Here is an 18,095-nt window from a genome sequence, read left to right as displayed (position 1 = left end):
CCTACCGTGTGCATGAAAACTCGCTCTCGTCCTATTCTTGCATTCACGCAATATCTACAATATTGCATCTCTAAAAACTCTACTAAAACTTTTCTCTTGTCCACTCCTAACTTGAAAATTCAACTGTGATCTGATTTCTCTTTACTCAAGCATGTATCAAAAAGTTAGATAGAGTTTATAATTTCTGATGTACTGTTCTTTTAAATTGCGTAAACCATATTCTTATTCTAGTATGAGGACTTTCATGAATCTGGATTCTCTTTTTACCAGAAGATTAACTTTGACTTATAATTGGAATATTTTGGATTGGAATAGTCCAATCTTTTGAATTGCTTCAGCTATTTTTTTTAAATTCCTTCCCGTTCGCTTCGTCAGAATTCACTCTTTCATGTTCCCCATCGCAGAACTAATGATGGTTCAAATATAGGTGTGGTCCGACTTCTCATGCATCCTAATCAATTACCTCATGAGGTGTATGTATAAATATGTATAAATAATAGTGCACTTATTTACTCTGCGTAGGTATTTCTATTGTTTATGCGATAAAATATTTTGTGAAATTGCTCGCTACCACATTTGAAACCAGCTGTACTTTGAAAAGAGGGAAACATTAAATGGCGAGTATTTTATTAATCTACTAAGAACACTATTAAACTACTAAGTACTGAGATCGACTAAAACATTGTCTACTGGAACCCTGTAAAAAAATACTTCCGCAAGGAGAAAAAAGAATGGATGAATGACGAGAACTCAATATGATGGAACAGCGGAGACAATTTAAAAACAAAGACAACATACAGAGAGATAAACCACAAGATCAGGAAGATGATAAAGTAGGCAAAAGAAAAATACTTTGAAGGGAAAGGCAAAGAGATCGAAGACCTTCAAAATAAATATGATCTGTGTAAACCTACACAAGAAAGTTAAAGAACTGGCAGGACTAAGAAAACAAAATCCCACTGGTGCACTTCTGTATAGACATGGTACTTATATAACACAGACGGACGAGAAAGTACAAAGATGAGCAGAAGCAGAATATATCGACGAACTGTTTGATGATGAAAGGGGAAATCTGGAGCACATAGAACTTACGTCAGAAGAAATAGATCCATATGTTAAAAAAGAAGAAATATTACACGCATTAAAAACAGTAAAGAGTGGGAAAATCCCTGGACCTGACATGATTTCTATAGAAATCCTAAAAATTCTAGATGAGAAGCACATTGATGTTTTAGTGACACTCTTGAACCAAATTTATAGTTCAGGCATATTACCCAAAGAGTGGTTAACGTCGATTTTTATTTGTCTCCCCAAAAAGAAAAACGCAAAAGAATGCAGCGATTGCCACACCATTAGCTTGATGTCTCATGTTCTAAAGTTACTACTAAAAGTCATCCATAATCGAATATATCACAAACTGGACGTAGACGTTAATGATACATAATTTTGTTTTCCCAAAGGCCTAGGAATGCGTGAAGCTCTTTTTTCACTTAATATACTGATACAAAGATACAAAATCGAAGAAGATTGACTACAACGACCTCAAGATCATATCAAATTTATACTATAAACATCGAGCAAAAGTACGTGTTAACGAACAGCTGTCAGAAGAAATTAAAATTAGACGTGGAGTGAGACAGAGATGCGTATTGTCGCCAAATTCTTTTTAATGCCTAATCCAAAGAGATCCTGAAAAATTCTCTTAAGGGGGGAAACAGCTGCAATGAAAGTAAATGGAGTTCCCATTAACAACATTAGATATGCGGACGACACTGTGATCTTAGCCGAAAATATTGAAGATCTTCAGAGACTGGTGACCAGAATAGCGGAGTATGGAAAAGAGTACGGTCTAACAATGAACATCAAGAAGATAAAATTTATTAGAATATCAAAAACTCTAAGAAATAACGAGAATCTTCTAATAAATGGAACCAACGTCGAACAAATGGATAAATGCATATCTGGGAACAATGATTAACTCCACAAATGATTACATTCAGGACATCAAAATCAGAATAGAAAAGGCTAGAGCAAATGTCAACAAAATGTTAAGAGTGCTATGCACAAGGGATTTAAAATTGGAACTAAGAGTTAGATTGGCGAGGTGCTATGTTTTTTCGACTTTGTTTTATGGAATGGAATCTTGGACCTTGAATGCGACATCAATGAAAAAACTGAAATCATTCGAGCTGTATGTGTATAGAAGAATCCTGAAAATATCGTGGACAGAACACTGTCACAGAGGTTTTGGGAAAGATGAATAAAGAAATAGAAATTTTAAATACAATAAAAATAAGAAAATTAGAATATCTCGGACATATTACACGTGGAGAGAAATACACCTTGCTCGAACTGATTATGCAGGGAAAGATCCAAGAAAAGAGAAGTATAGAGAGGCGTAGAATGTCATGGCTGCGCAACCTGAGAGAGTGGTACGGATGTACATCAAATGAACTTTTCAGAGCAGCCGTCTCAAAAGTCCGCATAGCTATGATGATTGCCGACCTCCGCCGCAGAGATGGCACTTGAAGAAGAAGAAGACTAAGAACAACAAAAAATAGAAACGAATTATTTCATACAGAAGAAAGTTGAACAAACTTGTTTCCGTTGAGTTATAGACTTTGTCCAATCCTTAGCCCATGATAACAACAAAAATATCAGACTTTTCTTGTACAATTTTTACATTCTTATTATTTATTGAACGAACTTTATTAACCACAAGGTAAAATTTAAATTACAGACCATCAGTGGCTTTGAACTTAAAATTCTGTCAATCAATAAGTTTAATAATTAATGTTTTTACCTTGATTACTCTATAGCGTACGATTTCATGGCCTCTGTCGGTGAATAATGCAACCGAATGGAAAGTATCTTGGGTCGATAGTTGAAGCGATAAATCTAAACGTATATCGCAAAGACTAAAATATAAGTGATGGATTCGATCGTTACTTGATGGAAGTTTATTTTATCTAAGAATGAAACACTGAAAACTTTTTTAATATTATTATTAACCGCATCAGTCACCTGAGGGTTATTAGCCGGTGGACAAAATACAATAGTTATAATAATTACAATATAAAATTACAAAGTAAATTACAATTTCTGTTGGGTTGATGTTATTTAAAACATTAAAGTTATATAATATTGAGAGGTGCCACTATAGTATGCGGTCTACCCCGAGCATGCGATCTGCCTGTACATATAGCTCTATTATCAATGACGTATAATAAATAGGCCCCGCGGCCTTCTATACTTGATATAAAATCGGGTGTCCTAAAGACCTACTTGAAGGTATTATATTTACTATAGTGTATTTTTATGTATGAGAGAGTAATAAAACAATAAATTATGTATGCAAATCCCTAAACTGTTGATACGGGTGACTCAATGAAAAACAGATATTTGTCAACAAGTTTACAGAAGTATATAAGAAAACAATTTTAAATTGAGTATGACCACCAGGTATAAAGGTTGGAGCAGAATAGAATACAATAGTTGTGAGGCTTAATAATCCCTAAATAAAGTTGCCAGTGTCGGAGTGATGAAGGTTAACAGGTACTAATGAATTTGCAAGAAATGTAAGATGTTTATTTTATTGGTTATATATAACCAATAAAAGTTTAATAAGTACCTACCTATTTGCAAAATAAAGTTTAATTCTTTAGATAAAATAAAACGTTTTATTTTATCTGAAATGAGTGCATTCCACGAAGTAAGGGTTTCAACAATCAAACATTTAATTCTTTAATTCCAGGAATCTACGACAGTAATTGACTAGATAATTACCTTCTAAACTTATTCCACAGAAAATGTGATAGTGGGTTTTTCCGTTTTGTATATAGGAAGGTCCAAGTGGCGTATTCAAAATTCTTAACAGTTCACTAAAAGTAGGTACTTCAGCTGCAAGGTGCAGTTTATTGTGTATACTAGTGTTATGGAAAATTTGGAAGTGCCGTGTAAACGCCGAAAAATTGGTCCTTTAACAGTTAATGAAAAAACATTAATATTTAATTGTTTTAAATCATTTACAGACAAACGTTTATGTGAAAGTGTTGATGAGACCGTTGAGTTAGTTAGCAGTACACTTGGTGTTGGGAAATCTACGATTTACAGAGTTATTAAAGAAGAGAAATGTGGTAGTTTTCAAATGCCACGTAATGCTCCAGGGAAACCAAAATTTCAAATAGAATATCATTTTAAAGAAGGACTTCGACGGAAAGTGCATGAATTCTTCTTTAGACAAGAATTTCCAACATTGGATAAAGTTCTTATCTCAGTTCGAGATGATAAGGATTACCCAGAAATGAGTCGAAGTACGTTATGGAAACTTTTAAAAGAAATAGGCTTCCGCTGGAAAAAGAATCCCAGAAAGTCTATTTTATTAGAAAGAAGCGATATTGTCATATGGAGAAGACATTTTCTAAGAACCATAAAGGAAATGAGAAACCAAAAAAGAAAAATATTTTATCTTGATGAAACATGGATCAACGAGGGTCATACACCAAATAAATTTTGGCAGGATGAAACTGTTACAAGTCAAAGGCACGCTTTTGTAAATAACTTATCTACTGGTTTAAACCCACCATCAGGAAAGGGACGCAGGCTGATAATAGTACACATTGGCAGTTCAGACGGTTTTGTTGAAGGTGGTTTATTAACTTTTGAATCAACTCGTACCGGTGACTACCATGAAGACATGAACGCTGATGTCTTTCAAGAATGGTTCGAACAAATGATAGATCTTCTTCCTAAGAACTGTGTAATAGTAATGGATAATGCAAGTTATCACTCCAGACTTATAGAAGGACTGCCCACAACCAAGTGGTTAAAAAAAGACTTGCAGAATTGGCTGAGTTCAAAAAATATTACGTACCATCCCGGATCTATAAGAAAGGAACTTTATTCGTTGTGTGCCCTTCAAAATTTAAAAAATACGAAATTGATGAAATTGCCAAAAATCGTAAAATGACAGTACTTAGATCCCCACCATATCATTGTGAATTAAACCCGATTGAACTGGTATGGGCACAGATAAAGAGTGAAGTTTCAAGAAAAAATACCACTTTTAAAATTCATGATGTTAAACAGTTGTTTTTGGAGGCCGAAAATAATGTAAAACCTGAAAACTGGGAAAAGGCAGTAAATCACACTATTAAAGAAGAGGAAAAAATGTGGAAGCTGGACAATATTACTGATAAAATGATCGAGCCAGTTATTATAAATCTTGGTTCTGAAAGTTCATCTTCTGAATCTGATTTGGATTTGTAACAAGTAGCTGTAAGTTTTATATTAATATTTTTATTCATCTATTTAACATACCTTAGACGGTTTTAAAAACTCTTTTTCTCTTTTGTAATTTTTAAAAATTAAAAAAAATGTGAATTTTTTAAAACCCTTTTTAATGTAGGCCAGTCAGTTCTAATATAGTGTGTGATAAAAGAGGTCACTTTTGTTTACATACACATAACACTTTATAACACTGAAATAATTCATTTTTTTTTTACAATTATTCAAAGTAATTTTTCAATTAATCTTGAGCACGCCCATGGAGTGGTCGGAGCTACCAGTTAAAATTATGCTAATTACTCTCTCGTTCATAAAAATAAACTATAAAGCACTGCCATGCTCGTTTATTGTAAAAACGCCTTTACTGACTATCAAAACTTAACCTAGTGTTTATAAAAGAATATACATTTCAAAAATGACTTACCTAAAAGTGATGTTAGGCTTTTTGAACTTCCGCGACCACAAACAAAACACTTAAATGGCATTTTACTAAAATATAGTAAATGACCCTCAAAAATTTAAAATAAAATTTGCGTGTCAGTTAAAATATGCAAACACAACGTCACTTCGTAAAAAATCGTGAATTTCGTGCAACTTCGTATCATAACAATAACATAAACGGAGGTATTATATTTAGGACACTTTTACAGCATTTACCAAGTCTATTTATTATACGTCATTATAGTGTGTCTATGATAGTGTACATCTAGTGATCGCAATTTGAAAAATCCTGAAGCACTTAGACAAAATAATGAAATGCAAGAAAACTCTTGTAGAAAAAAATATGTATTCGTAAGTAATAAACATTTGGAGAAAAATAAAAGTAAAATGAAAGAGGACTCTAAAAATTTCCAAAAAAATGCACCCCAACTATTTACAAAATAAATTTATATCTAACCTAATTATTTACAAAACGATACAGCCTAATTATTATTAAAGAAAAATGCATGCAACTTAATTTAAGAGAGAAAAGTAGTCAATCATTCTAATTTAAAAAGTGTTGTTGGGAAATGATTATATGGTGCTATTAATATACTCGTAATAAGAAGTAGTAAAGAAACAAGTTTATTGTATATTCCAGATAATATTACTACTTATCAATAAACATTTTACCTACAAATAGTTTGTTGCCTTTCATTATTGTGTGTAAACCCTTTTGAGAATAGATTATAGTTTTGTTTACCCTAGTTTAACCCTAAAACCCGGGCAAAAAAAGGCCCACATCCTCGAGCACCGAGTTACCGAACTAGGCGTAGCTCAAAGCGAAGACTCAAGGTGCGAGCAGCAATTTCGGTTCGAAGATACGTTAATAGAGAAAGCGGGAAAAAATCGCCTCACGCTAGCCTGCTTTGATTGGATTAGTCCAATTGTTTTCAATGAAAGACAGAGTTAAGATTTGAGAAGTTAACAGAATTTGAGTACCTTACAGTAACAGTTACAAATAGAGAAGACGAAGGCAAAGAAATAGGATAAAAGAAAAATAATATTTTTGTCGCATACTATACAAGCACCACGCTTTTAGCGATAACGAAATAATAATGATGGCTTTTGTCCACTGTGCATCGGAGATGAAGCCTCATATCAAAAAGAGTTAGTCTCAATCTATATTTGATGAATAGTACACTTTATTAACATATTACTTTAGCTAGTAGTTAAAGTATTTTTATAAATCTATATTTGGGTAACACATGCAGCAACTTAAACTTAGTAAAATCGGTAAGATAGTTTCGAAACAAATTCAGATTTCTGCTTTAATCTGGAGCCTTCTAAAAATTGCAAGGCATGGCCAGACGATGATAAAGATGTTAATAGAGACATGGGGAATCTAAAATTTGCATTCCACGATATGTCTATTCATCTAAGCAGAAATCCTTAACGAATTTGTTTCTCGTAATTATACAGAGTAGATCCGAATAAAATGAAAAAGACAGAAAAAATTTGATTTCACGTTCAAAGCGTCTATGTATCTATTATCTATTGATACGTATTTCGACTTAATAAGTCTCATCAGAATAGTTATTCATAGCCGTTCTTAACGTGAAAAATAATCTTCTCTGTCTTATAAGGAAGCAACAATAACATGGCTTCGTTATGGACGCAATAGCGACATCTGATAGAAAAATCGGTAAGATAGTTTCGAAACAAATTCAGATTTCTGCTTTAATCTGCAGCCTTCTAAAAATTGCAAGGCATTGCCAGACGATGATAAAGATGTTAATAGAGACATGGGGAATCTAAAATTTGCATTCCACGATATGTCTATTCATCTAAGCAGAAATCCTTAACGAATTTGTTTCTCGTACTTATACAGAGTAGATCCGAATAAAATGAAAAAGACAGAAAAGATTTGATTTCACGTTCAAAGCGTCTATGTATCTATTATCTATTGATACGTATTTCGACTTAATAAGTCTCATCAGAATAGTTATTCATAGCCGTTCTTAACGTGAAAAATAATCTTCTCTGTCTTATAAGGAAGCAACAATAACATGGCTTCGTTATGGACGCAATAGCGACATCTGATAGAAAAATCGGTAAGATAGTTTCGAAACAAATTCAGATTTCTGCTTTAATCTGCAGCCTTCTAAAAATTGCAAGGCATTGCCAGACGATGATAAAGATGTTAATAGAGACATGGGGAATCTAAAATTTGCATTCCACGATATGTCTATTCATCTAAGCAGAAATCCTTAACGAATTTGTTTCTCGTACTTATACAGAGTAGATCCGAATAAAATGAAAAAGACAGAAAAGATTTGATTTCACGTTCAAAGCGTCTATGTATCTATTATCTATTGATACGTATTTCGACTTAATAAGTCTCATCAGAATAGTTATTCATAGCCGTTCTTAACGTGAAAAATAATCTTCTCTGTCTTATAAGGAAGCAACAATAACATGGCTTCGTTATGGACGCAATAGCGACATCTAATAGAAAAATCGGTAAGATAGTTTCGAAACAAATTCAGATTTCTGCTTTAATCTGCAGCCTTCTAAAAATTGCAAGGCATTGCCAGACGATGATAAAGATGTTAATAGAGACATGGGGAATCTAAAATTTGCATTCCACGACATGTCTATTGATCTAAGCAGAAATCCTTAACGAATTTGTTTCTCGTACTCATACAGAGTAGATCCGAATAAAATGAAAAAGACAGAAAAGATTTGATTTCACGTTCAAAGCGTCTATGTATCTATTCAATAGATAGGTACCTACATAGACGCTTTGAACATGAAATCAAATCTTTTCTGTCTTTTTCATTTTAAACTTAGTAATTCGTAAGATTTTATTATGCAATTTGAAATTTATGTAAATTTTGGAATGGATTGTGTATTTTATTATCTTTTATTTTGTGATATTGACGATTTATGTAATTTTGTAAGCTTTGTCCGTAAAATTGTACAATTTTCAGTGACAATAAAAAATATTTCTATTCTATTCTAACGTGTGGAAGGAATTAATCGATACAGATAACCACAAAACTGTAAAATATACATAAAAAAATAACATTAAAAAATAAAACACAATGGGCAAAAATCGGTTGACAATATAAGAAAACTGAGTACAACTCCTCGTATCATATGTCCATGGTATAAATTGCATTATAATCTTCCTATTAGACATGCATTATTAAAATTACGCCAATCTCATCATTTTTAACAACCAAACAATTATTCAATTTTATTGTCTTACAGCGGAATTTTTAAATATTCACTGAAACTGCCTGAACATCAAATTGTTGTAAATATGACATACTTGATTTAATTTATGTATGATACGTTAAATCTGATATCTCTGATGATAAGGTGTATTGTTTGTTCGACGATTATGAAATGAAGTAAATCATGAGAATGTACCAATAAAACTTACGCATCGTGATTCGAGTTAAGGAATTTAAACGAGATTATCTATCTGTCACTATATTTTTACAGCTTTTTGCAGTTTGATCTTTGATATCGGCATTTAATTCTAATTAGCTTCTTGTTTTATGTAGCGATGTGGTAAACAGAGAAAATTAGGGAGTGGGACCAGCATGTAACATAAATGATTGTTGAAAAACAAACAAAAATAACAATAGATTTAAAACAAACTGACACCAGACAACCAAGAAGATTATTTAAAATAATCTATATATATAAGGTTCTTGAACTCCTAAGTGGAGCATAGAGCTTCAGTGAAAACGCGCCATCGGGTTCTATTTTGCGCTAAGACCTTCACCTCATTCCAAGACTTTCCTTGGCCTCTTATTTATCTTTTTCGGAGTGTGTGACTGATCCAACCCCACTTTCTGGACTTAATTTCATTTTGTACCCTCTTTTATTCGGTCAGGTGTAGCAGATCGTCGTTTCTGATGGTGTTAGGCCAGAATATATGAACAATTCTTCGTAGACATTTGTTAACAAAGACCTGCAGTTTGTCTGTGAGGGTGTTTGTCACTTTCCAGGTTTCACATTAGTAGAGTAGAACAGACATGACATTTGATCGGAATATTCGGATCTTTGTCCTTGTAGTATACTCGCCAGATCTCCAAACAGGGTTGAGCGTGCTGAAAGCTTGTTGAGCTTTTCGTATCCTCATACGAATATCGTCTTCTGTACCTCCGTTTTCTGTTATGACACTTCCAAGATACGTAAAGTTTTCCACATTTTCAATCTGTATATTGTCGATAGTAAATAGCGTGTTGTTCCTTGCATTTATTCTCATGGACTTGGTTTTACTAATATTGATTTTCAAACCTATTTTATTGGCTTCAGTGGAAAGTGTTTCCAATTGGTAAGCCAGATCTTGGAACCTTTGACCTAATAGACAGATATCGTCCGCGTATTCTAGATCGCTTAGGCGTGTGGTTAACGTCCATTGTATCCCTCTTGTGTCGGAGTCTAGTTTGGAGAGAACATAGTCTATAGCTATGTTAAAAAGAAACGGAGAGAAAGCACGCATCCCTGTCTAACTCCAGTAAGTACGTTGAATTCGTCACTGTTGATCCCATTGTGTGTCACGCTGCATTTCGCATCAGTATATAGTGACTTTATAATAGAAATTATTTTTTGCGGGATGTTTCTTTGCTCTTTGCTCTAAAATTTTCCATAGAGCAGCGTGAGACAAGCTATCAAAGGCACGTTCAAAATCAACAAAAACCATGTATAGGGGTGTGTTCCATTCAACCGATTGTTCCATTATTACCCTCACAGTATTAATGTGGTCTATGCAGGAGGATTCTGGCCTAAAGCCTGCTTGATTAGCTCGAAACTCAACCTTGTTTGTTATTCTTTTCAGTATGATGGTCGCAAAAATGTTATTTATTACAGTAAGCAAGGTTATTCCTCTCCAATTTTTGCACAGTGTGAGGTTGCCTTTTTTTGGAAGCTTGATAATGTTACCTTTTTTCCAGCCCGCTGGAATGTGGTTTGTTTCCCACACCTCTCGGATTATGGGGAGCAAAAGTTCAGCAGTTAGATGCGGATCAGCTTTAAGCATTTCAGCAGCAATGTTATCGGTTCCTAATATAAAATAATCTATAATAACCTAATAATAGGTCTAATATAACAAAAATTAAAAAAAAGATATACACTACAATATCTATATTAATAAAAATGAATCTCCTTTCAGAGCTTTTGTGGACCAATGTACATTCATCATTTATACCTCTGTAGTTTTCTGGCTGTTTTTTATCCCCTTTTTTGTACAGTAGAATTAGTTCGCTCGTTCTCCATTCTTCCATTCTTCCGGTATTTGATTGTGTTTTATAATTTTAATAATTAATGTTGTTAATTTTTCTGTCATTGCTGCTCCACAATATTTCAGTAATTCGTTTGGTATCCCGTCGTTACCTGCTGCTTTTCTGTTCTTCGGGTTTTCAAGTATTTTCCGAACTTCCTTGACTAAGTTACTTGCCCAAAATCCTTCAATTTCACAGCCTCCTGTAACGAAAATTGTTATTTACATTTTTATTTGCCTGGCCTAAACATAGACAACCAAACGATATGTAAATCCGGCCACTTTTTGTACTACTACTTCACTATAATCCCCAATATCGCCAAACCTGATAATGACCTTAAAATTGTCAACGAAATTACGGCGAAAGATAAAGAATATTGATAAAGTTGTAAATATTTTGTTTCAAGTTCATTTGTGTGGTTTAGTGGATATTGATAAGAAGTGAGTCGGTGGTAGGAGCTCTTATTATTATTTAGTAACCCTCGCAACGCTAAATAATGCATGCTGAAATCGAAAACAGTTTACCAAGTTGAATCGTCAGTTTGTAAAACTAAAGTTAGTCGTTTCGAAGGTGTTCTAATGGTTTTTGTGGACTGATGTGCTGCTGATAAAAGTAAATAAGGTAATTTAGATAGGTATGTAGACTCAACTATGAAATTAATAGGTTGTACATAGTGTTACATAGTTTTACATAGTTTTACATAACAAAACACCACGTATTTATTAGTCTGTATGTGTGTATGTGTGTGTGTGTGTGTGTGTGTGTGTGTGTGTGTGTGTGTGTGTGTCTGTATGAGTGTATGTATCGATGCACGAACATCTATTGAAGTACAAATCTTCGTCAATTTAGTATGTTTTTATCCAAATATATAACTATGTATATATATATATATATATATATATATATATATATATATATATATATATATATATATATATGAATTAAAAGACTTATATCCAACGTTGGCTTTTCTTTATTTTGTTTAGACTATTAGACCACAAAAAATTTGCAAAAAAGCCTTTTTCGTGAAACTCTTTGATACAGGTATCTAAGAAATGTTTTTGATCCATTTGGTAATAACAATAGTGTTTGGTAATAACAATAAATCTTTTTTATTTATAAACGAGTGTCATGAGAATATCGTTAGTTTTCTGGTCTATATGGTACTCCTGGTACTCGTGGTAAATTCAACATTGTTGTGAGTTTTTTGACTGAAATCTTTATTTCTACATTTGAATTTGCTGATCTTCCCCAAATTTAGTCCATGTGGGTTTTAAAACACAAAAACATCTTGGTAGAAAAACATTTTGTCCCTCAGGATGTCGAAAAAGACTGACATTTCTTTTCATTTCACGAAACGCTGCTGTAATTTGTAGATGGTATTTTTCTTCAAAAATTTTCACATCCGTTCATTTTGCAAGGAATTTTTTTATTATAACGAAGTAATTTCTTGTATTCTTTTTCTCTCTAAATTAGAAGAAAGTCTATACAATTACTATTTTAATGGTAATAACCCCACAATTAAAGTTTCAATTTCAGTGACATTAATTAATGTTTGTATTCTGAGAACGATTTCCGAAGTGGAAATTGAAACGTCAATAAACTTATTCAAAACTTTAATTCTGGCTTATTTTCCTTAAAATAGTAATTGTTTTAAGATACCACAAAAAAATAGCTTCAAAATAATATAAAGTCTATACATTCTAATCTAATACTTATCGTTTTGCAGTTCCTGAGTAGTGGTCAGTCTTTGATTGTGTTCTTTCACTGAATCTTCCATATCATCATTATTTTTTTAGCGGCAAGATTTAGTAACTGTTCTACTGTCTATGTAAACTCAATATTTAACCATTCATCATCATTATTATTCTGGCTGGCTTAACAACCCTGCATGGGTCCTAGCCATCTCAAGAATTTCTCTCCAGTCGTCCCTATCCATCACCTTTCTCCGCCAAGCACGTATTCTCAAATTTCTCATGTCTTCATCGATGTTATCAAGGAACCTTGTTCTGGGTTTTCCTCTTTTTCTCTGACCAATGGGTCTATCAAGGAGCGTTTTTCTAGCTGAATTGAGCTTTTTCTAGATGTTTTACGATATCTGGTTCCTGGTATCTTCTATCAAGTTCGAAAATGTATCGTCTTCTCCACACTCCATTGTCATTCACTGCTCCATAGATTCGTCTTAGTACTTTTTTTTCGAAACATCCTAACATGTTTTCATTATTTTTTGTTAGAGTTTACGTCTCTGAACCATATGTTAGGACTGGACGTATTATTGTTTTGTAGAGTTTTATTTTTGTATTTCTCGATATAATTGTGGATTTAAGGAGGAGATTGAGACCAAAATAGCATCTGTTGGCCGTGCAAATTCCGCGGTTTATCTCTGCGGTAGTATTATTTTCAGTGGTAAGAAGCGCTCCCAGGTATACAAATTCGATTCACAGCTCTACCACTTTGTTTTGAATAGTTAAATGGTTATCGGGGATCATATTTGTCATAAACTTAGTTTTGGACAAATTCATTCTGAGTCCCACTTTCGAACAATTCTTCCATACCATGATTATTTTTCTGTTATTAAATATACAATGTTATTAAATAATTCTTAACAGTTAGTCTAAACCCAATAATAAGCCATTCAGTGAAATATTGATCGGTTATCTAAGCCTTGATCTCTACATTATAGACAGTTGACAATTCTGAGCAATGATAGTTCTGTAAAAACCTCATTTTGTTATTTCCACCGGCTTCTTTTACCTTTTTGGGCTTGATGCTGTGATGTTTTCTTTTGGTGTTCTTTAATTTCTTTACGTTAATCTGTTAGTCAATCAGCCATCTTTCACTTTTGGTTAAAAAATCCAAGGGCGCCCAATAAGGAGGGAAGGCAGTAGAAAGAGGGAGGATCCTCTTCAAAATTTGTGTTTTATTGTGCTTTTCAGGTGTCGTTCTGGTTAAACATACTATAAGGTATTTAAATGGATAGTTACGATTAACACTTCGGTAAGAGCAGGTATAGTTTTGCAAGATTCGAATAGCATCAAACCAATCTTCCTAATGAAAGTACGGTAACCTAGAAGCGATTTAAAGAAATTTTTATACTGGTCCGGTAGTTTATCACTTCGTCACTTTGCCTCTAGGTTGAATTGACTTATAGAGTGCCGAAAGAGCTGCCTAACCACTTTGCAACGGTCTCTATTCAACTCAGTGCTGAGTTGGGTATCTTATCTGTTTGCATTTTTAAATCTTATCATTCAAAGGCGATTGATGTTATGGATTTAATTACATTTCATTCTTGTGTTATGGCAAAACTATACAAACTATTTATAAATTTAAAATATAGTGTTTTCATTTATTAATGAAAATCGTTCGCTATAACATGGTAAAGTTGAGATTAATAAACATTTTTTTCCTTCAATTTCGTTGGTTGCATTGTAATTTGATTATGTTGTATTATGAAAACGATTTCCGAACTAAAAATCGAACTGTTGGTTGGACGGTTCATCTGTGACAGCAACCTACTTTAAAATATTAAAACAAGTACGTATATTTGAATGTAATATCATGTACAAATAATAGGAAAATTGATATTCCCACATTTTATCTTTCAATTTCTAAGTATTGCTCTTATTTTTGCGATAGTGTAATGATTGAACAATACTTGTATTAATGTAATAATTAAAAAATAAATTACTTTCTCGTTATAATCACATTTTGGATTTCCCCTCAACCGACGACAGCAAACACATGGACATAAATTAAATGACGTGACCTACGGGTATTACCATTCACTTTCCTTGAACATTAATAGCATCATTTTTTTCATAATTCCACAAATCTGATCAAGCTACATAAATTGGGTTAAAGTTAGGGTGCGGTGACAAAAAATAGGACACCGAATAGTAACGAACGGGTGTTAGGAAAGGTTGACTCATCGGGGAAACTAGATTTTTGCGTAAGGTGTGTGTATGGATGTTCGAAATAAAAGATGCTATTACACTTTTTTTATGAATGAAATTAACTCTTTGGTTTTGCGTCATTTTATAAAAAGATTTAGTAAAATTGGAGGAAATTCCTAAATTATAAATGGTGTGAACTTGAGATGTTGTTACCTTAATAGTGTTGGTATTTTTCTTTTAGTGTTGATAATGGACACTACGCAAATATCCTTATTCTGTTGAGTGTGTCGTTTATATTGAATATCCGTCTTATTATGAGGCAATAGTTTCTGTTTCAAGGCTTCAAATTTTTACATGTATGGAACGCCGGCCCATAGCACGACCCCATTGTCAGTGTACCATTTCACCCGCTCTTGTCAGTTCCCGACCCAACTTTTCATCCGGATTGGATACCGTATCTCCAATTGGGCTGCTCGCTTTTACAGGAAGCACCAGCGTGAAGGTGAGAGTCTGATTTGAGTAGAAGAGGCTAAGTGGAGTAAACTGGAAGCAACTCCATGTTTTCGCATTCTACCCCTTTACCCGCTTTACCTTTTTATATGATATACTAGCGGACCAACTCGACATCGAGTTTTTTAAATGAAATTTTTATTTTGCGAGAAAAATTAAGAGATCAATACAAACAATATAAGCAAGAATATACATAACATTCATCAATAATAATGCAAGTAAAAAGTGTATTAAATATCACGAAATATTTCGTCGAAAACAATGTTTTTTGTTACAATGTTATCATTTAGCAGTTAATTTTGCATGCTAATCACGAATCCGGTGTCAGATTTGCTCTATCTTGACGTTTTATGCGCGTTTCGGGTCACTTCCGGTGTCGCAACCGGAAGTACATATTTAGATTCGTCTCGACGAGACCTTTCGATCCATATATACATTGTAGGGTCTAAAACTTAAAGTAAATTTTAACTTCCGGTCATCTCAAAACCGGAAGTGAATTTTTGTACCAAAAGTATATCTTGACAATCTCATACGTAATACTAATAATATTCCGAAAAAATATTTTAATTATCTAATATGGTTTTTGAGTAAAGTGGTGGACAAGAAAAGGGCTTAGCGTTTTAGTATATAAGATGCCTGAATGCCTAAAAATAAATGGCCAAAAAGATAGAAAAATGGACTCTGACCACTAAAAGAAATCGAGGAGAACCAAGAAGGTCCCTCCTGGAGAGAAGATGTCGAAGATGCAATGATCGCCAGAGATTTAAAAACTGAATATTGCTTCCACAGAAAACGCTGGAAATTAGGATGCTAGAAACGGCGCCAGCTATAAAAGACATATATTTAGAAGATTATATTTTACATATAATATATAATGTCATATTATTTATTATATGTAAAAAACTGACTTGTAAACACAATTAAGAGAATTTGTTACCTCACCTTGAATTAAACTTATAGTTTTATTAGTCTTACTACTTGATTATTGTACAGGAAACCATAAATTAAGTAAATGGAAACACTTTCAAATATTTGTTTTCATATTAACAATTAAATACAAATAATATAATCGTTTACTAATAAATATTACTCATCAATATTTCTGATCGATGAAGATTTATATAAAAGCCTTAATATGTATGCAATCTGCATTCTTTATCATAGACAATTCAAATAATTGTCTTATGTTCAATTATAGTTTAATTTTATAGATAACAATAAAATGAGATAAGATTGACTGAAATTTGAATACACTTATATTTGTATTTTATAGACAATAAATAAATAAAAATCTTTATTAAATTGTAATTGATTGATACATCAAACAGAATATAATTTTTAGCATATTTTATAGTTTATTTGTATCATATTGTGCTGAGTCATAAATAATGTAAGTTCCTAATATTAGCCAAAGTACTATGTTAAGCAATAATTGCTTTCATCGTGAAATTGTCAAATGTGGATTTCTTCTTCTTACTATACTTTTTTTTTCTATATTTAAGTAAGCTTTGTGCCTTTATTAACGCATTTTTTGTTGCAGACTGTCAAATAAAACCTCCTCAAGATGGGGAGTATGTTTAGAAGTGAGGAAATGGTCCTCGCCCAACTTTTCGTCCAACCAGAGGCTTCGTATTACGCTATTTCTGAATTGGGTGAAACTGGATGTGTACAGTTTAGAGATGTAAGTAATATAAACGTAGATTTATGGGTGTTAAAATTAAAATTCATTTAATTTGGTTTTGTGCAGTTAAATGAAGAAGTGAATGCTTTCCAAAGGAAGTTCGTCAATGAAGTGAGGAGATGCGATGAAATGGAAAGGAAATTAAGATATATTGAAGCAGAAGTGAGGAAAGATGACGTCAACATTCCCGATGTTAGTGAGTTACCAAAAGCACCCAATCCACGTGAAATTATAGACTTAGAGGTAAGTATCTTGTAAATTGTTCAATTTCTTCTTATGGTATAGTCGCTGTAACATATATTGTAGAATGCTTTAAATGCGATGACGTTTGATTCCCTCTTTTTTACAACCGATCGGAGGCCTGTGCGAAACGTTTTAGTAGAGGAGTTTAGATATCTTTAAGAGCAACAAGACGAATGGAACGCTCGCTACTTGGACTGACTCTCAGAGACAGAGTTAGAAACGAACAAATAAGAAGAAGGATAGGCGTCACAGATGTCATAGAGTGCATATAATGGCGTTGAAGTATGGCCAGAATGAATGACGGGCGGTGAACCCAAAAAGTTACAGTGTGGAGATCACGAGCTCACGGAAGAAGCAGAGGTGGACCACCTAGACGATGGACAGACGACGCCAAAAGAATAGCTGGAAATTGGATGCAGGAATCTTAAGACCGACAGAACTGGTAGAAATTAGGGAAGGTCTATGTTCAACTTTTGACGCAGAAGGCTGGATGATGATGATCATGATAATGTTCTACCTACTAATCTAGACATAGTAGTAGCTAAAAGTCTAGGACTACAGACAGAGATCCGAACACTAAACGAAGGAGCAGGAGTCCACAATCCCATACTACTAGAAACAGACTCATGGGAAGAAATCAACACAGCAAGAAAAAGAAAGAACAAACAGTGGTCAAATTACAAAAGACTTGTGAGTTATGGGATCAACAACATCCCAGTGATCAACAATCCACAAGAAATAAAAGAACGAGTCCTAAAGTTT

At 33.3% G+C, this 18,095-nt stretch overlaps 1 protein-coding gene across 4 annotated transcripts in view; it reads left to right on the top strand.

Annotated features, from left to right (window-relative positions):
- Window positions 1-18,095, top strand: part of Vha100-2 (V-type ATPase subunit a family protein Vha100-2) — an 87,308-nt gene that overhangs the window by 39,239 nt on the left and 29,974 nt on the right. For 2 of the 4 annotated variants that reach the window (XM_072522146.1, XM_072522143.1), the window contains exons 2-3: window positions 16,950-17,090; window positions 17,157-17,333. In XM_072522146.1, coding sequence (XP_072378247.1) covers window positions 16,974-17,090; window positions 17,157-17,333 — 294 coding nt within the window. In that variant the 5' untranslated portion in view covers window positions 16,950-16,973. Of the gene's footprint in view, window positions 1-11,443; window positions 11,641-16,949; window positions 17,091-17,156; window positions 17,334-18,095 lie in introns of those variants that run through there. The other 2 variants (XM_072522145.1, XM_072522144.1) reach the window with 2 other exon arrangements.

Source organism: Diabrotica undecimpunctata, chromosome 2, assembly GCF_040954645.1.
Source record: "Diabrotica undecimpunctata isolate CICGRU chromosome 2, icDiaUnde3, whole genome shotgun sequence".
In the NCBI taxonomy this organism is placed as follows: Eukaryota; Metazoa; Arthropoda; class Insecta; order Coleoptera; family Chrysomelidae; genus Diabrotica; species Diabrotica undecimpunctata.
Note: the sequence above shows the minus strand (reverse complement) of the source record. Positions and strands in the feature narration are given on the sequence as shown.